Source organism: Eriocheir sinensis, chromosome 36 (genome assembly GCF_024679095.1).
Source record: "Eriocheir sinensis breed Jianghai 21 chromosome 36, ASM2467909v1, whole genome shotgun sequence".
NCBI classification, from domain to species: Eukaryota; Metazoa; Arthropoda; class Malacostraca; order Decapoda; family Varunidae; genus Eriocheir; species Eriocheir sinensis.
The window spans coordinates 14,044,781-14,066,686 of NC_066544.1; the positions used below are offsets into that span (position 1 = coordinate 14,044,781).

Sequence of the window (21,906 nt, forward strand, 5' to 3'; positions counted from 1 at the left end):
TTCACTATCCTCCTCCATATCCCATAACCCCCTTCTCCTCTCCTTCCATCTCTCCCATCACCACCACCACCACCACCACAACCACCACCACCACCGCCCCTCCCCTCTTCTGTCTTCCCCCCCTCTCTCTTCTTCCTCCAATACCCTCCTCCTCATCCCATAACTCCTCTTCTCCTTCCATCTCTCCCATCACTATCACCACCACCACTACCACCACCACCACTACCACCACACAACTCCCCTCTCCTCTCCTTTCCTTTTCCTCCCTCTCTCTCTCCCTCCTCCACTATCCTCCTCCACATCCCATAATCCCCTTTCTCCTCTCCTTCCATCTCTCCCATCATCACCACTATCACCAACATCACCACCACTACCACCATCACAGATTTCTCCCCTCTCCTTCCTCCACCACCACCACCACCACCACCACCAACAACAACAACAACAACAACAACAACAACAACTACTACACCGCCCGCCACGTACAGGTTAAAACTTAAATTTTCTCCGTTAATGTACGAGGATCAGTTATTTTCCCAAACAGCAACTGATCGCCTCTCTGCAGCCGACGGTCTAAAAATAGCGGTGGTGGGCGGTGGTGGTGGGGAGGGGGAGATTACGAAGAGGTGGAGAGGGGAGGGGAGGAACAGTATGAGGTTGAGGGGAGGGGGGTGGAGGACAGGGAGAGGGAAAGATGAAATGAGAGAACGGGAGGGGAGGGGAGGGGTGCGTGGTGGAGGGGAAGGATGTGTTGCGGAGGTGGGTGATGGAGGGAGGAGGAACAGGAAGAGAGGGGAAGAAGAAAGGAAAGGAGAGGGGAGGGAGGGAGGAATATGCGTAGGAGGTGAGATATAGTGTGGAGGAAGGGGAGGAGGGATGATGTGAGGTGGAGGTGAGGTGGATAGAAGGAAGGAAAAAGAGGGATGATGGACTGAAAGGATGTGATGGGTGGAAGATGTGAGTGGAGGAGGAAGTTAGTGATGGTGGAGGAAAGGAGAAAGGGAAAGAAGTCGAGAGGATGAGGGGCGTGAGTGGCGAATGGGTTGGGAAGGATTGAGGGAGAAAGAGGGAGAGGGAGAGAGGTGATAGGAGACAGATGAAAGGAGAGAGATAGCGATGGACAGAAGAGGGGAGAGGAAGAGGGGAGGTTAGAACGAAGATGAGAAAGGGAAGGGAGGGAAAAAAAAGGGAAAAAAAGAGGTGTCTGAGAGGGCATGAGGAAGATAGTACGAAAAAAAAAGGGAGACGAGTAAAGTAGATAGGGAGAGGGGAGAGGAAGAGGGGAGATGAGAACGAAGAAGAGAAAGGGAAGGGAGAGAAAGAAAAGGGGAAAAAAGAGTAGTCTGAGAGAGCATAAGGGAGATAGAACGAAAAAAAGGGATGAGGAAAGTGGACAGGAGCTTAGAAAGGGGATAGAGGGAAAGAGGGAGAGGGGGTAGGGAGGAGAAAGGGGAAGGAAGAAAGAAAGGGAAACTAAACCAATTGAAACCTTTAACGCTTCTATGTAACCTTTTTTTCATCTCGATTCGCGGAGACAGAGTCGAGTTTTTACCGCAATGTTTGGTAATTATATCCCTCTTGTATATGTGTGTGTGTGTGTGTGTGTGTGTGTGTGTGTGTGTGTGTGTGTGTGTGTGTGTGTGCGCGCAGGCTTTTAGGTTAATCACAAGCCACGAATGTCCGCAAACCAATTCCATCTCCTCTTCCTCCTCCTCTTCTTCCTGCTCTGCCTTTACAACCTCTTGCTCTTCCGGCTCTTTTTTCCTTCCTCCTCCTCCTCCTCCTCCTCCTCCTCTTCTAATCGGCATGTCATCGAGTCTTCTTTCTTGCTTCCCCAGACGCATCCTGCCATCACAAGTCACTGACACCACCACCACCACCGCCACCACCACCACCACCACCACCACCACCACCGCCACCACCACCACCGCCCAGCAACCACCACACCACCAAAGGAAATCACGTCTCCCCTTCGTCGTCCTCACGCGGCCCGACGATTGCTCAAGTGATTCAAGACTTATCATCAGGACCGTAGGACATCCCCCCCCCCTCCCTCCCCCTCCTTCAGGATACATATAGACACATACAAGTCGGCAATCTAGCGAGGCGACAGGATCCCTCACTTAATTAGAAAGTGAGAGCTAATTAGTGGAAGATACAGACAGGTAGCCTCTCCATATCCCCCTTTGCCGTCCTCCTCTCTCTCCGTCTCTACCCCTTCCTTCCCCCCTCCTCTCCCTCTCTCTACTCCTTTCCTTTTCCTCCTCTCTCTCTCTCTGCCCCTTCTCCTTCCCCTTCCTCTCTCTCTCCTTCTCTACCCCTCCCCCTCCTCTCCCTCTCTACCCCTTCCCTTCTCCTCCTCTCTTTCTGTACCCCTTCTCCTTCCCCTTTCTCTCTCTCTCCTTCTCTGCCCCTTCTCCTCCTCTCCCTTCCTCCTTCAGTCTCATCTCCAACACATCACTCGTTTAATCAAGTCGAGGATATCTTGGCCTCGTCCTTGGGTCAGCCTCAGCCTCCAGTCGCTATGCAGCTTCTTAGGTCACTCCTCTAAGCCCCCCCCCCAGCATTTTGCCCCCTTCCCCCCTCTCATCTCAAGGCCATCACTCGCCTCATCAAAGGTTAGGACACTTTCGGACACTTTCCACGGCCATACCAGCCGGCCACTTCGTCCTGTCACTATGCATCACCTCCCCCTCCTCACCCTCACTAGTAACGCTTCTTAGGTCGTTTCTCCACGCACACGAACACACACACGCACGGAATGTCAACAGCCTGCACGCACGAGTTGCCACCACGCCTCGCTGAGTGCCCTGGCGTGTAGGGCGAGCCATGTAGAGATGCCGACCCCGCGGCGTGCCTGACCATGAGCGTGGAGGGCCCGCAGCACGCCCCCTCGGCTCTGGGCGGCGCGGAGGGCATGGCAAAGACAGGAGGCGTGGCGGGGCATGGCATATCCGGAGACGGCCAGAACACGCAGGAGGCCTTGGACGCTATGTCCGGGGTACGCTACGCCCGGCCTGATGTCACGGACACCCGCACCACCTGTCTCCGTCTGCTGGGGGACGGAAGGGATTGGGAGGAGCCGGACCTCTCCTTCGGGTTCTTTTCCGGCTCCCCCGACCTGGCACGCCCCGCCCAAGACCTCCTCCTCGCGCCCCCGAAGACCCACGAGGACAAGGCGGCGGCTCGGAGTTCCTCGCCGCCTGAGGGTTCCCAGCAACCCGAGGCCGCGCACACATGGAAGGACGAGCCGCTCTTCCTGGTGAGTGTGTGTGTGTGTGTGTGTGTGTGTGTGTGTGTGGGGGGGTTCATTTGCATACAGTGACCTGACTTTCATCGCCTCTGGTTTGGTCTTTGTTCGCTGTCTCGAGGATGAGCAAGACGCCTCAAAAAGCGACTCAAGTTGTTGCTTTAAGAGTCGCCACACACAGCTTAGTGATGCCCCCGGTATATGTGTGCAGGGGAGAGGAAGAATGTGTGTGTGTGTGTGTGTGTGTGTGTGTGTGTGTGTGTGTGTGTGTTATCTGCATACCTGTCTATCTATTTCTGTGTGTCTGTCTGCCTGAAACTACATTCTATTCACGTTAACCTTGAACATAAGCCCCGCCCACAACAGCCCAAGAACCAAATACAATACTTCACCTTTCCTAGTATCCAAAAATCACATGCAGCTTAAATTAGAGGAGGCGCTACACTTACTTTTAAACTAACTAACTTAAGACTTAATAGGAAAAGAGGGAGAGGCTTATCATCGAAGGGGTACGAGTATATCGAAGTAGGGGAAGCAGCATATTCTCGAAGGAGGAGTGGCTTATTCACGTAGGAGGAGGAGCTTATTCTGCAAGGGGAGAGGCTAACCATCGAAGGGAGGCGGGGCTAATTCTCGAGGCTAACGTGAACAGTGTACCTTCCTTAACCTCCCCTTTTGTGTATCTATCCTGTGTGTCCTAAAAGGCTGCCCTTCTACCTGTGTTTCCCTGTAGGTGGAGTCTGAGGCACAGCGGCTCGGCAGGAACCTGGAAGAGCTGCCGAATGACATTCAAGAACATATCCTTCGCTGCCAGTGCTCCTGCGACCACCTAGGATACGGCAACTTCTCGGTGGGTTCCTTAAGAGACTTTTTTCACCTTTTTTGTTTGTTTTCTTGTTGTCTGAATTCGCTGTCTGTCTCTTTATGCAACACCAGTTTTTCTCTTTTTTTTTATTTCTCTACGTTTCTCTTTGTGTCTCTTTTCATGTTTCTCTGTTTGTGTTTCTCTGTTATTGTTTTTTTATGTTTGTTTCTTTTTTTTATGAGCTTGTAGTCTCGAATCCATGTCTGTCTCTTCTTTGCTCAATCTTTTTCATCTTTTTCTGCTTCTCTTTTTATCTTGCATTTGTTATTTACTTTTTTTCTCTTTTTATGTTTCCTTGAAGTCTTAAATCCCTGTCTCTCTCTTCTTTGCTCTTTCTTACTAATATTTACGCCTCAAGTTTGTCATTCTTCTTCGTTTCTCTTTATTTCTGTTTTTTTCCCTTTCCCTATTTTTTTACATCAAAGGACACGGCTCAAGGGCAACAAAAAGAGTACAAAAAAAAAGCCCGCTACTCGCCACTCCCATAATAGAAAACAGTAAAGAGTAGCCAAAAGGGAGGTCAATTTCGGGTGGAGAGGTGTCTGGATACATATGTTTAACTGTTCCATTCCAGTAATTTTCCTCATCTTCTTTTATTGGTTCCTTGTTGCCTCGAAATCCTGTGTTGTCTTTACTCTCCTTAACTTTTACTTATGTCTTACTCCTGTTATTCCTCTTAGTTCCTCTTGGTTTTTTATATCTCCTTTATTTATCTGTTATTCCTCTTTATTTCTCTTGTTTTCTTATATTCCCTCTTGTCTATGTCTTCTTTGTATTTCATTCTTCAAAGTTCTTCCTCTTCTGTCCTCTTGTTCCCTCCCACAACTTTCCTCTTACTTGTCCTCTTGTTTCCTCTCTCATATTTCCTCTCGTTTGTTCTCTTCTTTCCTCCTTCATCTTTACTCTTGCTTGTCCTCTTCTTTTCTCCATCTTTCCCCTTGCTTGTCCTCTTCTTTCCTCTTGTTTCCTCACTCTTCTTTCCTCTCGTGTGTATCTGATCATTCCCTTCTTCAACGTTCTTCCTCTTCTTTCCTCTTGTTTCCTCCCTCCTCTTTCCTCTTGATTGTCCCTGGCTGATGCATTCTTCAAAGCTCACTCTCCCGTTTTACCTCTTTGTCTTCTTCCTCATATTTTCCTCCGGCTCATAACTGACTCCTCTAATCCTCTAAGTCCTTCCTCATTTATTTCCTCTTTGACTTCTTTATTTTCTCTCTCTCTCTCTCTCTCTCTCTCTCTCTCTCTCTCTCTCTCTCTCTCTCTCTCTCTCTCTCTCTCTCTCTCTCTCTCTCTCTCTCTCTCTCTCTCTCTCTCTCTCTTCTATTTTCTTATTATTATTGTTTCACTGTTCTCCTTATCGTTCCTCTTTTCCTCTTTCCTCTTTCTTCCTCTTGTTCATGTTTCACTGTTCTCTTACTCACTGTTCCTCTTTATCTTCCTGTCTCTTCCTCTTGTTTATACTTCACCGTTTCCCTCTTTACCATTCCTCTTTCCCTCTTTTTCTCCTCTTCTTACTTGCCGTTCTCCCTCACCTCTTCCATTCTTCTCTCTGTTCTCTTTCTCAATGTTCTTCTATGATCTCTTTTCTCTCTCTTCCTCTTGTTTGTGCCTCGCCGTTTCCCTCTTAACCATTCCTCTTTCCCTCTTCCCTTCTACTTCCTTATCCTTTTCTCTCACCTCTTGTCTTCTTCTCTCTGTTCTCTTTCTCATCATTCACCTTTTCTCTTTTATCTCTCTCTTCCTCTTGTTTGTGCCTCATCGTTTCCCTCTGCCATTTATCTTTCCCTCTTTTTCTCCTCTTCTCCCTCACCTCGTCCTTTCCCTCTTGTCTCTTCCTACCGGCCTTTTGTCATTTCGGCCGCTAAGTCCCTCCATATGTTCCTTTTAGCTCCTATTTTTCCTGTCCTGGCTGATGGCTCATTAAACATCGCCGTCTTTCATTATATTTTCTGTCTTCTTTTATTTTCTCTTCTCACTCTCCTTCTACCTCAAATATCACTTTCTATTTCTTTTGTTGATGCTCCCCGATCCCCTATTTATCCTCTTTTTATTTTGTTTACCTCGTCGTCTTTCATTATATTTTCCCTCTTCTTTTTTCTCTTCTCACTCTCCTTCTACCTCAAATATCACCTTTCTTTTTTTTTCTTTTGTTGCTTTTTTTGATTCATCTTTCATCATATTTTCCTTGGTTTTTTTTTCACCTCTCACTACTCTTCTGCTTCAAAATATCACTTTCTTTCTTGTTTTCTTTTGCTGCCATTTTCTTTTCTTTTTTTTTTGGTCTCACTACGCTCTCCGAACCCCTCTTTATCCTCTTCTTCTCCTTCTGTTTTCTTTATCTCCCCCCTCCCTCGCCCTTACATTCCTCCTCTTCCTCGAACTCCTCTCCTTCCTCTTCCCCTAACCCTACAATCCCACATCTACCTCTACCTTTTCCTTCCTCCCAAGTCCCCTTCCCTTCATGCCTACTGACCTCCTCTCCTTCCTCTTCCACTAACCCTACAAGTCCACATCTGCCTCCACACTCTCTTCCGCCCACGTCCCCTTTCCTTCACGCCTACTGACCTCCTCTCCTTCCTCTTTCCCTAACCCTACAAGCTCTCATCTATCTCCACCCTTTCTTCCTCCCACGTCCCCTTCCCTTCACGCCTACTGACCTCCTCTCCTTCCTCTTCCCCTAACCCTACAAGCTCTCATCTATCTCCACCCTTTCTTCCTCCCACGTCCCCTTCCCTTCACCCCTACTGACGTCCTCTCCCAACAACCCACTTCCCCGTCCCACCATCACCTTCCTCTCTCCCACTTTTCCTTCCTCATTGCCCATAACTCTTCCTCACTGTAGCGTTTCAGACCTTATTATATTATACTTTTTTTTTCGTTTTTTCCTCCCCTTTGATTGCACGCCATAACACTCTTTTTTTTTAATCTTATACGTTTTTTGTGTCTGTTAAGATCTTTCACGTCTATTCTCCCTTCCTCCTTCATTCTCCTTTATCAATGAATTTCAGTTTTTCCTCCTTTTGCTCCTTCCTCTCTTTCTTTCCTCTATTCACCGCGTAGCTAATATCATCATTCCAAAAGGTTTTAATGTCATGTATACTTATTTTTTTCTTACTTTTTTTAAAATTTCCCGGAAGGCTCATGTTGTTGTTGCTGTTTCTGTTGTTGTTTTCCGTGCGTTGTGTTGCCTCGGGATCATATATAATTAATCTTCTTATATGACGTGGAGGTATTTTATTATTACCTTCACATTTTCATTTTTTTATTTATTCCAGGTAACCGGTTTTCATTTTATTTTATTTTAGAGCGAGACTCAACCAACGTGAATTCTTTTTATGGTTTAGAGAGAGTGGGTTTAATTAGTATGTTCAGGAGAGATGCTTTTATAGAGAGAGAGAGAGAGAGAGAGAGAGAGAGAGTTTCATTTTGGGTCCCTCAGTTGTTTCTTCTTCTTCCTCCTCCTCCTCCTCCTCCTCCTCCTCCTCCTCCTCCTCCCTTTTCCCGCGTCTTTCAATGAGTGTTTAATTGCCTTCACGTCTCTCCTCTGAACCCTTGCTTAATTCTCTTCCTCCTCCTCCTCCTCCTCCTCCTCCTCCTCCTCCTCCTCCTCCTCTTCTTCTTCCTTATCCACTCATCTTCCTCCTTCTTTTCCTCCATTTCACTAATTTGTATCTCATCTCCCACTTCCTTCCACTTCCTTCATCCATTTGCTCCACCTCCTCTTCCTTCATATTCTCCCCCTTCCCTCTTTCCTTCCCCTAAGGCGTGGAGACATTCTTTATCTCTTCCGTTTCCTCCTCTATCTCCTGTTATTGCTTCCTCTTCTCCTTTCCGTTAAGTAGTGTAATTCTCCTCTTCCTTTTCCTCTTCCTATATCTACTCGTCTTCCTCCTCCTCTCCTCCTTCCTCGACCTCCTCCTCTTCCTCTTACTCTTACCATACAGGCCCCCCTCTTCCTCTATCTCCTCTTCTTCCTTTCTCCACTTCTCTTCCTCCCTGACTCTACCCTCTTCCTCCTCCTCTCCTCTCCTTACAGTCTTCCTTTTCCTCTTCCCTTTCCCCCTCCTCCGCCACAACACCCCACCCTCCTCACCCCTCCTCTTCCCCTCTTCCATCTTTACCCGCCAAGAGGAAAATAAAATCCCTAGTTTACTCTGTAACTCCCAAAACCAACAGCGAATCCCGCGACTCGAGAGTTTAAAAGTGGAATTAGGTCTGTCGGGAAGTTTGTGGAGGCCGTTTGTCTTTCCGCTCGTCCCCGCGCCGCCAATCCACCCCTCCACCCCTTTCCCCAATGACCCTCCTACCCCTTACTCCCCTCCCCCCTTCCCTATGACCCTTCTCCCTTTCTCCCCCGCGATCCTTCTTTTCTCTCTCTCTCAGTCTCCCCAATACCTCAGCTAAGCCTATCGTGATGTCTCCCCGCCGTGTTGTATTGTCAGGCGGTCTTATTTGGCTGTTTTTTTTGTTTGTTTGTTCTGGGGTGATCTAGGTTTGTCTGTGCGTTGTGTTTAGTGGTTGTCTGTCTGTCTGTCCCTCCCATCGTCCGTACTGCATTCATTCTTTCTGACTTTATTACGTGTACTGTGTGTACTATTAATTTGTCTGTCTGTATAGCGTTGTGTTTAGTGGTTGTCTGTCTGTCTGTCCCTCCCATCGTCCGTACTGCATTCATTCTTTCTGACTTTATTACGTGTACTGTGTGTACTATTAATTTGTCTGTCTGTATAGCGTTGTGTTTAGTGGTTGTCTGTCTGTCTGTCCCACCCACCATCCATTCCCTCACGCGCCGCTAATGCCATCGCCTCCAAACATCGCGTTCTCCGGGAGACTAATTTCTCTTTCCTCCGTTTGCTTATTACTCTGTTTTTCCCGCGAGTTTTGTTGCCGAGGAAAAGTTGGGCCGTTAATCACATCCTGAGACACGCCACTCGTTCCCGATCTGACGGCTATCTTCCTTTTTTTCCTTGGGTTCGGCTATTAATCTCCCCCTCGTGTGTGTTGTGTTGTTTTCCTTTTAGTCACTGAGAAAAATAAGTCGCTGGATCTCTCTGTAAAACGCTATGTAAATGTTTTCAGTCGTGTCATACAACCAGACGCTGTTTCTCTATATTAAACCTCAACTTCACTTCTTATTTTCTTCCTCCTCCTCACTACTGTTTATCTTACTCTCCTCAGTTGCCTCTTCCTTCCTTCATCTCCTCCTCTTCTTCCTTTCTCCCGCCTCCCTAACTCTCCCTACGAACCTTCTCTTCCTCCTCCTCCTCCTAACCAGTGTCTAATTCAACCTGCCTGTCCCTGTCACCTGCAAGTTCCTATCACCTGTCCTTATCATCTCCAGTTCCACCTGTCTAATTATCCACCTGTTCCTATAATTTCAAGAGGAGCACCGGGAGGCAACATGGGCCAAGCAAGTCATACATCACGGCAGCCACTATAAATAAAATTAGCCTGCGCCACAATCAAGCTGGGGTCGTTAAGAGGCCCCTCACGACAGACTACCGGCGTTATAGGCAACACAAAAAAAACAACAAAAATCACCTCTCAGTTCCACCCACCTGTCGGCTCCACCTCTGTCCAATTATCCCCTACTTCCACCCACGTGTCTTCTGTTTCACCTGTTTCTAATTATCCACATATCCATATCGCCTCTCAGTTCCACATACTAATCCCTATCACCTCCCATTTCTACCCATCCACCTGCCTGATCCACCTGTGTCCAATTACTCACGTCTTTATCGCCTCCTTGTTCCCTATCACCACTCACCTCCACCTGTGCCCAATCAGCTCCTCCTTCCACCTCCTTCTCACTCCCACTATCTGCCAGTTCCACTCAGGCGCCCAGTCCACCCCGCGGCGCCGAGACCCATCCATCTCTTCTCCACCAAATTTGGTTCGACGTGCCAAGTTCAGCACGAAAATCCCACTTCTTTTTTCATCAACCTATTTCTCCCATTCTTCCTTCCCTTCTCCCATTCCTGCATGTTTCTGGGGGCTTTTCAATTCTCCCTTTTCCTTTATTCTCCTTCTTCCTCCTCTCTTTTGATTTATTACGAATATTCAACTTCCTCTTTTTTCGTTGACCTTTTTCTGCAATCCTTCTTTCCTTCCTTCCTCCCTCCCATTCTTGCACGGTTTTTTTCTTACCCTTTTCCTTTATTCTCTTCATTCTTCTTATCTTTTTTTTTATTTATCAAGAATATTCCACCTCTTCTTTTCCATCCCAACCTCTTCCTCCCATTCTTCCTTCCTTTCTTCTTCCCATTTCTGTACGTTCCTATGGCTCTTCAATTCCCCCTATTCCTTTATTCTCCTCCTTCTTCCTATTCCTTTATTTGTCACAATTCCAATTTTTTTCATTAACTTTATCCACCCTCTCTTTCTTCCTTCCTCTAATTTCTGAACGTTCCTAAGACTTTTCAATCCTCCCTTTTCCTTTATTCTCTTTCTTCTTCCTATCTTTTATTTTATGTCACCATTATTCCTCTTCTTTGTTTTTATCCTCAATCTTTTCCTCCTTCCCTTCCTCTCTTTCTTCATTCCTCTAATTTCTGAACGTTCCTACGACTCATTAATTTCTCTTCCTTTATTATCTTTCTTCTTCCAATCTTTTTATTTGTCACGATTATTCCTCTTCTCTTTTTTATCCTCAACCTCCTCCTCCCTTCCTTCCTTCTTTTCTTCGTCCAATTCCTGCACCTTTCCATAACTCTTCGATCCTTCAATCCCCCTTCCTTTATACTTCTTCTTCTTCCTATTTTTTTTCTCACGATTTTTACACTTTTTTTCTTCCACCTCTTCCTCCCTTCCTTCTTTTCTTCTTCCCAATCCTACACGTTCCAAAAAGTCTTCGATCCCCCTTCCTTTATCCTCTTACTTCCTCTCGCCTTTTTTTTGTTTATTCCGTTCAATCTCTATCCCTTTCCCTTTGTTTCTGAATTCTTCCTCCATCCTCTCTTTTCCTTCTTCCCTTTTCTCTCCAATTTCTCTGCCTCTTCTTTCCCATCTATTATTCTTTCCCTCCTTTCCCTTTGCTAACCTAATCTTCCTCCTTCCCTGTCCATCTCTACTTCACCTGCCATCCTTTTACTTTCCACCTCTCTCTCTCTCTCTCTCTCTCTCTCTCTCTCTCTCTCTCTCTCTCTCTCTCTCTCTCTCTCTCTCTCTCTCTCTCTCTCTCTCAGACATAGAATTTTCCCTCCTCCTCCTCTTCCTCCTATTCTTTTCCTCTTCTTCTTTTCCTTTTTCTTCTCTTTTTCCTACACATTATTGATTCTCTTACTCTACGCAATTGCCTCTTTCTTCCTTCATCTTCTTTACTTCCTCCTTCTCCTACTCTCCTCCTCCTCTTATTTTCCTCCTCCTCCTCCTTCCAATTATTTATCTTACTCTCCACAATTGCCTCTCCCTTTCTTCATCTCCTCCTCCACATTTCGCCAACCTCCTTCCCCCATCCTCCTCCTCCTCCTCCTCCTCCTCCTCCTCCTCCTCCTCCTCCTCCTCCTCCTCCTCCTCCGCGGTGTCCCCACAAGACAATGTCGCTGATCCAAGCTTTGTGTCTCGTGTCGCCGCGTTTTCTGGAGACCGAGGCGAGAGTGGACAAAAAAATGGTGCTTGTCAGGAGGAAGAGGAGGAAGAGGAAGAGGTGGTGGTGGTGGTGGTGGTATTGGTGGTGGTGGTGGTGGTGGAGGAGGAGGAGAAGTGGAGGAAAAGGAGGAAAGAAGAAGCATAAGATGATGAAGAAAAAGCTGATGGAAAAGAGGGTAAGAAATGAAAATAGGAGAAGGAGGAGGAGAAGGACGAGAGTGAGGACGAGGACGAGGACGAGTTGGAGGAGGAGGAGGAGGAGGAGGAGGAGGAGGAGGAGGAGGAGCTTTAAAGGGTTGAAACACGCACAATATTCACACACAGATTTTTTTCCTTTTAATTTTCTTCAAGTAAAAAAAAAAATAAACAGTAACAGAACAAACGAGACCACACACACACACACACACACACACACACACACACACACACACACACACACACACACACACACACACACACACACACACACTCACTCACTCACTCATTCACTCACTCACTCTAAAAAAATATAAACGAAAAATATCCTGTACCTGACGTGAGAGAAATGGAATCTTTTATTTGACGCAATTTAAGGAAGCAAAAGAGAAAAAGGAAAAAAAAGGGAAAAGGTGAATGGCGAAAGAGGGAGAGAGAGACAGATGGGTGAGAGGAAAAATGATAAACGAGAGAAATATTGAAGAGAAAACGAGGGAGGAATGAAAAGAAAAAGGGGAAAGAAAGATATGAAAGAAAAAAAATCAAGAACGAAGTAATTAAGGCATAGAATAAAACAGACATATAGAAAACGAGAAAAAAACAAACACAAAACAAGAAGAAAAAACAGAGATAGAAACCGAGAAAAAAACGAGACAAAACATACAAACAGAAAACGAAAAAACAAAAAAGAAACGAAAAACAAAACAAAAAGAAAACGAAAAATAATAAACAGATGGAAAACGGGAAGAAAAAAAACAGACAAATCAATAGAAAACGGGAATGAAAACAATGATAGAAAACGAGAAAAAGAGAGAGAGAAAACATAAACAGAAAACGAAAAACACCAAAAAAGAAAACGATAGATAATAAACAGATAAAAACGAAAAGAAAAAAAACAGACAAATCAAACAGAAAACGAGAAAAAAAGAAAACACAAACAAAAGAAATAAAACGAGGAGAAACTAAAACAACAACAAAAATAAAACAACAACACCGTGACTGCCAGAATACATTAACCAGTTTATACCAAGTCAAGTAGTCAATTAGTCAACACTCGCAACACACTCCCTTACGCTCTCCCTCTCCCTCTCCCTCTCTCTCTCTCTCTCTCTCTCTCTCTCTCTCTCCGGCACTTAGCAGTCCATTACGCTGCCCATTCATCAGCAAGTCAGCGATGGAGGGAGAAAGGGAGAGAAAGGAAGAGAGAGAGAGAGAGAGAGAGAGAGAGAGAGAGAGAGAACAGGATAATAATGGTCAGTGAAGGAGAGTAGTTTAGACATACACACACACACACACACACACACACACACACACACACACACATGGAGGGAATCATGAGGTAAGTTAGTTTTCTCTCCAATTTCAATTTTTTCCTCTCCTCATTTTTCCTTCCTTTCTCCCTTTTTTTCTCTCTCCTTATCTTCACTTTCTCATATTTTTGATCTTTTTTTTCTTCTTTCCTACACTTTTCCTTCTGCATTGTTAGTTTTCTTTATTTTCTCTCCATTTTCTTTTCTTTTTATTTCCTTCTTTTTCTTTCTCCTTTCCTCCCCATTCACTTTCTTTCATCTTTTATTCCTCTTCCTTCTTCTGTAATCAACTTTTCTTCCTTATCTTTTCTTTCCCTCCACTTCCCTTTTCTCCCTATTCTTCTTCCTCTTCCCTCTCCTCTAACTAAATCTCCCTCCCTTTTATCTCCCTATTAAATCATTTTATTTTCCTTTTTATTATCTCTCTCTTCTAACCATTATATTGCCTCCTCCTCCTCCTCCTCCTCCTCCTCCTCCCCTTTTTTGCTCCGGTAATTGAACTTATCTCCCTTTCTCGTCCTCCTTTCCTTCAATCTTCCCCGCAAATTACCTTTCTCCCCAATTTATTAGCTCCCCTCCCTCCATCTTTTACCTCCCCTCTAGTCGGTTACCTTTCAATCTTTCTTCTTCCTCCTTCTGCTCCTTTCTTTTCCTCTCCTTTCCTCTCCTCTCCTCCTCCTCCTCCTCCTACTCCTCCTTCCTTCTCCTTTTCCTCCCCAATCAAATATCCTCCTTCCTACTCCTCCTCTTCCTACTCTTCCTCTTCTCTTTTTCTTCCTCTTCCCCCTCTCCCTTCTCCTCTCCAGTCAGTTATCCTTCCTCCCTCTTCCTCCGTCTTGCTCCTTCTCCTCCTCCTCCTATTCCTCCCCAATAAAATATCCTCCTTCCTACTCCTCTTTCTCTTCCTCTTCCTCCTCTTCCTCTCTTCTTTCTCCTCCCCCTCTCCTTTCTCCTCCCCAGTCAGTTAACCTTCCTCCCTCTTCCTTCTTCTTCTTCTTCTTCTTCTTCTTCTTCTTCTTCCTCTTCTTCCTCCTCCTCCTCCTCCTCCTCCTGAGCCTCTGGTAAGGAAACTCTCTCAAACGAGGCGTACGAGCAGGTGTCTAGATCACCTGACGAGTCCATTACCTGAGAACGACCTGAGGAGGAGGAGGAGGAGGAGGAGGGTTGTGGTGGTGGTGGTGGTGGTGGTGGGGGTGGGGGAGGTGGTGGTGGAAGAGAAAAAGAAGATAAGAAGAAGTGAAAGAAATAAAGAGGAACGTGAAAGGACATTAAGGATGGAAGAACGAAAGGAAAGAGAAGATAGAAGAAGAAGAAGAAGAAGAAGAAGAAGAAGAAGAAGAAGAAGAAGAGGAGGAGAAAGAAAATAAAACGAAGGAAGATGGAAAAAGACAAAACCGAGAAGAAAAGGAACAAGGAGCAGAGGAAATAGGAGGTAGGGAAGAAAAGAATGAAGATGGAGGAAAGGGAAGAGACGGAGGAGGAGGAGAAGGAAGAAGAAGAAGAAGAGGAGGGCAAAGAAACCGAATGAACGCTGGAAGAAGATTGGCTAAGTAATGGATACCGATTCTTACCACACACAGAATCTTTCTCCCTCTCCCTCTCTCCCTCTCTCTCTCTCTCTCTCTCTCTCTCTCTCTCTCTCTCTCTCTCTCTCTCTCTCTCTCTCTCTCTCTCTCTCTCTCGCCTGGACTCATTACACGCCCAAACAGGCTCTCGAACGCTCCATCACTGTTAAACTTTAGCTTCAATTTCACTCACATTAAGGAAGTCACCCCTACCCTCCCTTAACCTCCCCCCCTTTAAAAACCTTCATAGTTCCCCCTACACCCCCCCCAATCCCCCTACACACCCTTTTCTCTTCCTCCCAGCTCTCCCATCCTCTCTCTCTTTGACTACTCCCCTCTCCTCCCCCACTTCCAATTCTCTCACTCTCCACTCTCCTCTCCCTTTACCCCCCAAAACAATCTTTCTTATCCTCCCCACAACTGTTTACTTTACATAGGGTCTGACACCTTTCCCCCCCCCCCTCTCCTCCCCCACTTCCCATTCTCCCATCCCTTTCTCTCCTCACCCTTTCCCCTCAAAAACAATCTTTTTTATCCTCCCTACAACTGTTTACTCTACATAGCCCCTGACACCTTTTTTTTTCATTTCTGTTTTTAATTTTACCAGTCCTTGTCCTCCCTTCTCCCTCCTTCCACATTTTCTCTCTTCCTTCTTTCCATATTTCTTACCATGTTTTCCTATTTTATTTGTCTAGTTCCTCTTTTTCTCCCCTCTTCTCCTTTCCTTTCTTTCTGTCCTATCTTCTTGTCTTCCCTATCTCCATTCAAATGTTTCTTCCTTTCCTCCACCCTTGTTCTCCTTCATATTCACCTCCTGATCCCTCTCCCTTCCTTCCTGCTATCCTTCTCATCCTCATCCTCATCCCCTTTTGCGAGTTTTTCCTTCTTTCGCCTCACACCAATCCTCTTACTCTTATGGTCTATTTTTTTCTTCTCTTTATCCTCTTTCTCCTCTTCCTCGTCCTCCTCGTCCTCCTCCTCCTCCTCCTCCTCCTCCTCCTCCTCCTCCTTCTTTGCTTCCTTATTTAAACTTTGGTCGTCAAATATTTACGTTTTCCTGTTCTTTACTCAACGCAGATTTTGTATCTGGTTTCATCTCTCTCTCTCTCTCTCTCTCTCTCTCTCTCTCTCTCTCTCTCTCTCTCTCTCTCTCTCTCTCTCTCTCTCTCTCTCTCTCTCTCTCTCTCTCTCTCTCTCTCACCTATCCATCCTTGTCTGTCTGTCTGGGAGGAGGAGGGGGGGGGGGGTCGTATAGGGGGAATTCCCGGCTGACAAGCGTGGGTGTATGGGTCTAGTGATACGCGCATTGGCAATACTGTAAACGAGAGAGAGAGAGAGAGAGAGAGAGAGAACTGTGGAAGGTATAAATTTGATTAAGAATGCAAAAATGTTGTTTAAATATAGTGAGGATTAAAGGACCAAGCTTACCTGACACATAATTAAGGGAAAAATATGAGGAAGGTAAAGGAACGAGATATACAATTAAAGTAAGTGGAGTTAGGTTAGCTTTGTACGCGCGGGTCATTGTGTTACTGAAAGGGTTAAAAAGAGTATATATTTGGGAGTTACAGGTTTAAACAATGTGCAGGAGGTATCGTAAGAGAAAAGGAGACAGGGGAGAAAGTTAAAAGAAGGGAAAGAAGAAATAAACAATGTATGGGAGACATCTTAAAGGGAAAAGGAGAAAGAGGAGAAAGAAAAGAAGGGGAAGAAAAAATAAACAATGAATGAGAGATATCTTAAAGGGAAAGGGAGACATAGAGGAGAACGAAAAGAAGAGGAAAAAACAAACGGAAGAGTACAAGATATCCTCGAGGGGGGGAAATGAGAATGGGATAACGAAAAAGATGAAATGATGAAAGACCCAAAAGCTGCGTGTGTTAAGAAGGCCTTCAGGCTAATGGCGTGAGTACAAATATCTTCAGCTGGGAATGAGAAAAGTAGTAAACATATGAGGCCCCTAATAACATAGTGTACCCAGCGTCTTTCTATATATAGCGTTTGGTATACTATGTTACTAAATCCCTCTTATAATACTAATGCAAGAACTAAAAGGTAAATATGGTAAGGAGGATTTGGAGTTAATAGCAAGAAAGGAACCACGCCAAATGAGGAAGAGAATTACAAGGGGTTAAAATAAGGGGAGGAACCAAGCCAGCAAGCAAGGGTGAGTCATACATGCATATACTGATTCACGGATTGTTGGGAGAGCGAAACACTGAAGGGCGTTGCAGGCAGGCAGGGGAGGGGAGGGCCGAGGCAACACGGACCTGGTTAGCGTCGAAAAGTTAGAGAAATAAGTTAAGAGTTAGTGTGTGTGTGTGACGGGACTTGCTAGGCTGAGTGACGGGAGAGAAGAGGGGAGGGAGAGGCCAAAGGTATGAAGAGAAGGGCGGGAAGACAGGGAGAATGGGGATAATATTAGAGTACGAAGAAGAAGAAGAAGAAGAAAGACAGAGATATGAGTGAGTATAAGGGGAGAGAAGAGGGAAGGAAGAGAACAAAGGTATGAAGAGAAGAACGGGAAGACAAGAATGGGGATATTACTAGAACACGAAGAAGAAGGAGAAAAAAAAAAGATTCCACGAGTTAGAGAAATATGAGTGAGTATAAGGGGAGAGAAGAGGGGAGGGAAAGGCCAAAGGTATGAAGAGAAAGACAGGAAGACAGAGAGAATGGTTAAAATATTAGAATACCGAGGAAATACAGATAGATTCCACAAATTAAGAGAAATATACATGTGTGTGACTGGAATTGCTTGACTAAGTGGGAAGAGAGGAGACGGGAAGGGAAAGAGCAAAGGAGGTGGGAATAGAAATACAGAAAGACAGATTGATGGTTATATTAGAACACAGAGAAAGGTGGATAAATAGGAATTACAGGTAGATATGAGAGAATTGATATAAGAACACAAACAAAGAGAAAAATCAAGAGGAAATAGACATAGGGTTGATAATGGAAGACAAACAAAGTAGATATAAATAGAGGAGAGATTTTATAAGTTTGATATTAATTCACAAAAGACGATAGAAAGTAAAAACACATGCAGACTTGATATAGTTTCTTTTTTTACAGGAAAGGAAAAAGCTCAAGGGAAAAAAAAAACATACGAAAACAAACAAAGGGCAAGATCAAGGGCAAAAAAAAAAAGGCAAGTTCAAAGGCAAAAAAACGTAGGAAAACAAAGAAAGAGCAAGTTCAAGGGCCTAAAAACATTAAAAAAAAAAGGGAAAAGTCAAGGGTAAAGAAAAAAAAGGCCCGCTCAGTACATCTAAAAAAAAAAAGGGGGGGGGGGTAGAGAAGAGTGGCCAAATGTGAGGTCAACTTCGGGTGGAGAGGAAAACACACACACACACACACACACACACACACACACACACACACACACACACACACACACACACACACACACACACAAAATAAAAAATAAAAAAGACCTCGTGATAAGCAAGCGTTTGTTGGAGCTTATGATTAACTGTCTGTTCCCTTCCTGGCCTTCCGCTCATCGATGCTCGCTTTGAAGTTGACAGATTAATGTGTGAAGTGCAGGTGTGTGTGTGTGTGTGTGTGTGTGTGCGTGTGTGTGTGTGTGTGTGTGTGTGTGAGTGAAAGTTACGTTCGTCTACCTGTCTGACACCATCCGTTCCGTCCATATATGTCTATCTATCTATCTATCTCAATCTACCCTTCACTAACTCTGCCTGCATCCATTTATCCATCCATATGTCCGCGCATGCGTCTATCTACCTATCTATCTATCTCTATTTGTACTCCACTATCTATCTACCTATATGTCTATCGATCTGTCTATTTAACTATCTATTTCACTAACTAAATATATATCAAACTATATATCTATCCATTTACATAAGTAACTCTCTATCTATTCAACTAAGTAGTTATCTAGTTCTTAATCTGTCAAACAATTCATCCATCTATCTATCTATCTAAAAATCTGTGTATTTTCCTGTCAAAATAACTATATATAATTACCTGTCAAACTATCTATCTATCTATCTAACTGAGAACCTGAGCAATCATCTATTTATTTAGTCCTCTATGTACCTTTCTACATAAATAAGTAAATATATATATGATAACAAACCCAGGCTCACGTCCGCCAGTCCTCCTTCTCAGTATAAGGGCATTGCCACCTCTCAGCTGCTCCTCCTCCTCCTCCTCTTCCTCCTCCTCCACCTCTCAGATCCTCCTCCGCGTTACATTATTCTCGATTTCCGCTCGCCATTGCTTTATCCACCCACGCACCCTCCCAAAAACTGATACCTCGTCCACAGCGAAAGCAGAATAATAATAATAACAACAATAATAATAACATCCAGGTGCTGAAGATATATACATGAACGTCAGATACCTTGATTAATTATTGTGTGAACTTCTGAAGGATTGGAATTTCTTGCTACACAAACCTACACACCCATACACTAGTCCGGCCTGTCAGCCTCCCCCGCCGCCGCGCCGCCCTCGCTCCCGGCAAAACCAAAAGAGTGATTCCTCCAGCTCGCAGGACGGACGCAGCACAGGAATGTCCATAGCAGCGAGGCGTGTTGGGCCGTCCACGCTAATGCAATCAATAGCCATATGGCGGCCCATCTGAGGCTCCCCTTCACTGGCCACCACGCAGCCACTTAGCCACTTACCCGGCCGGCCAGCCACTCAGACCGCTAGTTAGATAGTCACCCAACCAATTAACCAGGATTACGGTCAGCCAGCCAGTCGGTTAGCCACGTTGCAAACCATCCAGCCCATCAACCAATCCTCCAACCAAGTAATCAGCCAGTCAGCAACTCAACCCAGCCAACCAGCCACTCAGCCATTCAGTCCTCAAGCAAGCCAACCAGCCAATCAGCCAGCCATTAAGCCATTCAGCAAGCCAACCAGTCACCCAGCCAGTCTCTCAACCATTCAGTCAGCCACCCAGCGAGACAGTCAGCCCCTCAACCAAAAAGCCATTCAGACATCCAGCAACCCAATAAGCCATCCACAAAGCCAACCACACAACCAGCCAGTCCCTCAACCCTTCAGTCAGCCACCCAGCGAGACAGTCAGCCTCTCAACCACACAGCCACTCAGACATCCAGCAACCCAACAAGCCATCCACAAAGCCAACCACACAGCCAGCCAGTCTCTCAACCCTTCAGTCAGCCACCCAGCGAGACAGTCAGCCTCTCAACCACACAGCCACTCAGACATCCAGCAACCCAACAAGCTATCCACCAGTCAGTCAACCCTCCAGCCCGCCACCCAGCCACCAGCCCACCGCCGCCCCAAGCTCTCCCGGCACAAGTGGATTTGCATACAATCGAGGTGTCTGATGCCGGCCGTCACGCGTCACTCATCCCCCAGAATCCCATCCAGGCCGCCCCGCCGCAGATCAACGCTACAACTCTCCCGCCCTGTCCCCGCTCCGTCCCCCAACCCAACCCCGTCCGTCCCCGCCCTATCCCTGGTCTGGCCTGCCCGCGCGCTACTCATAAAATAGTGTGACATAGATAGAGGATAAAAAAGCAGAATGGCGTTGATAGAATAAAACACGGAATGACAGTGACAAAGAACAACGTAGAGGAAATAAAATAGAGGGGCGTACTGTATATTGAGGAAAATAGAATGACACAACTAGAGAAATACAACAGAATAGCGTAGAGAGAAAGCAGAACGATAAATACACAGAGAATAAAATAATGATAGAGAAAAAACAATGGCATACGTAGAAAAAAAAGAGAATGCCACAGCTAGAGAAATACAACAGAATGGCATAGAGAAAACAGAATGAAAGAAATATAACAGAAAGATACATAGATAGAAAATAATACAATGATAGAAAAAAAAATTAAAATAACAGAGAATAAAACGAAATCGCATACACAGTAGAAAATCAGAATAACATGAGGGAAAATAACAGAATAAAAGAGAATAACATAGGAGAAATAAAAACGTTCACCCTAAACCAGACTAATAAACACGGACACAGGTGGAAAGGCTAAATAAAGAGAACGTTACAGGCAGACAAAGAAAACGGGAAAATAAAAGAAACACTGGTAAGGTAACCCGCATCGATCCCGAACAGAGACAAAAAAGAAGGCGAACAAATCCTCGACGAGAGAAATAAATAAACAAAACAGATAAAAGGAACTACAGAGAACAACGATACAGGTGCAGAATCAGGAAAACAGGTGAAGAGGAAAAAGATTGATAAAACGAGATAAAACAAAGAATAAAGCAAAATCAAAATCAGATAAATAAACAGAAATCCACAAGTTAAAAAAGAATAAACAAAACGACACAGACAGAGAAAGGAAAACAGGTAAACAAGAAAAAAGAGATTGGTGAGATGAGACAATTCCGCATATCGTTCACGGACTCAGATAAAACAAAATTATATATAAAAAAAAAAACAGGAAAGTATAGGAGGAGGAGGAAGACAAAATATGGAAATGATAATGGAAATTGAATGCAGGCCACACTCCCCCCTTAATGGATCCAGCTAGTCCTGCCCCCCCCCCCTTTACCGCACCTCACTAACCCCCTACCCCTGACCCCTCCTGCACCCCTTCCCCCCTAACCTGCCCACCTAACTCTCCTTCCTGCCCCTCTAACCATCCTGCCCCCTCCTTCCTACCCCCTTACCCTTCTGCCCCCTTCCTTTCTACCCCCCTTCCCCAAGTCCCCCTCCTTCCTGCCCTGCCCCCCCCCCCTCCTTGTGGTAATGAGAACAACAACAACATCAACAACAACAGCAACAGCAACATCCGCCTCCCTGCCATATTTACACAGCCCTCAAAGTGACCTCCACACTAAAAAATAATACAAACATACATTTATCGTTTTAAAATAGTGGCGCAGAATCTAATTATATAATGTGTGCAATTATTTTTTTTTTTTTTCGTTTTTGTTTTCGTTTTTGTTGTTGTTTTTTAGCGGGCTTTTTTATTATTGTTTCCTTTCCTTGTGCCCTTGAGCTGTCTCCTTTATTGTAAAAAAAAAAAAATCTATCCTTCCTTCCTCTCGTTTCTTTTTTTCTCTTTTTTGCTTCTTCCCTGATTGTTTTTGTTTTTGTTTTTGTTTTGTTTTTTTCGTTTGTTTCCTCCACTTCCTCTTGACAGTTTTATCTCAATGTTT

General features: G+C 45.1%; 1 protein-coding gene across 1 annotated transcript in view; it reads left to right on the forward strand.

Annotated features, from left to right (window-relative positions):
• Positions 1–21,906, forward strand: part of LOC127007871 (dipeptidase 1-like) — a 78,511-nt gene that overhangs the window by 32,529 nt on the left and 24,076 nt on the right. The window contains exons 2-3 of the mRNA XM_050879296.1: positions 1,839–3,262; positions 3,984–4,100. Coding sequence (XP_050735253.1) covers positions 2,864–3,262; positions 3,984–4,100 — 516 coding nt within the window. The 5' untranslated portion in view covers positions 1,839–2,863. The remainder of the gene's footprint in view (positions 1–1,838; positions 3,263–3,983; positions 4,101–21,906) is intronic.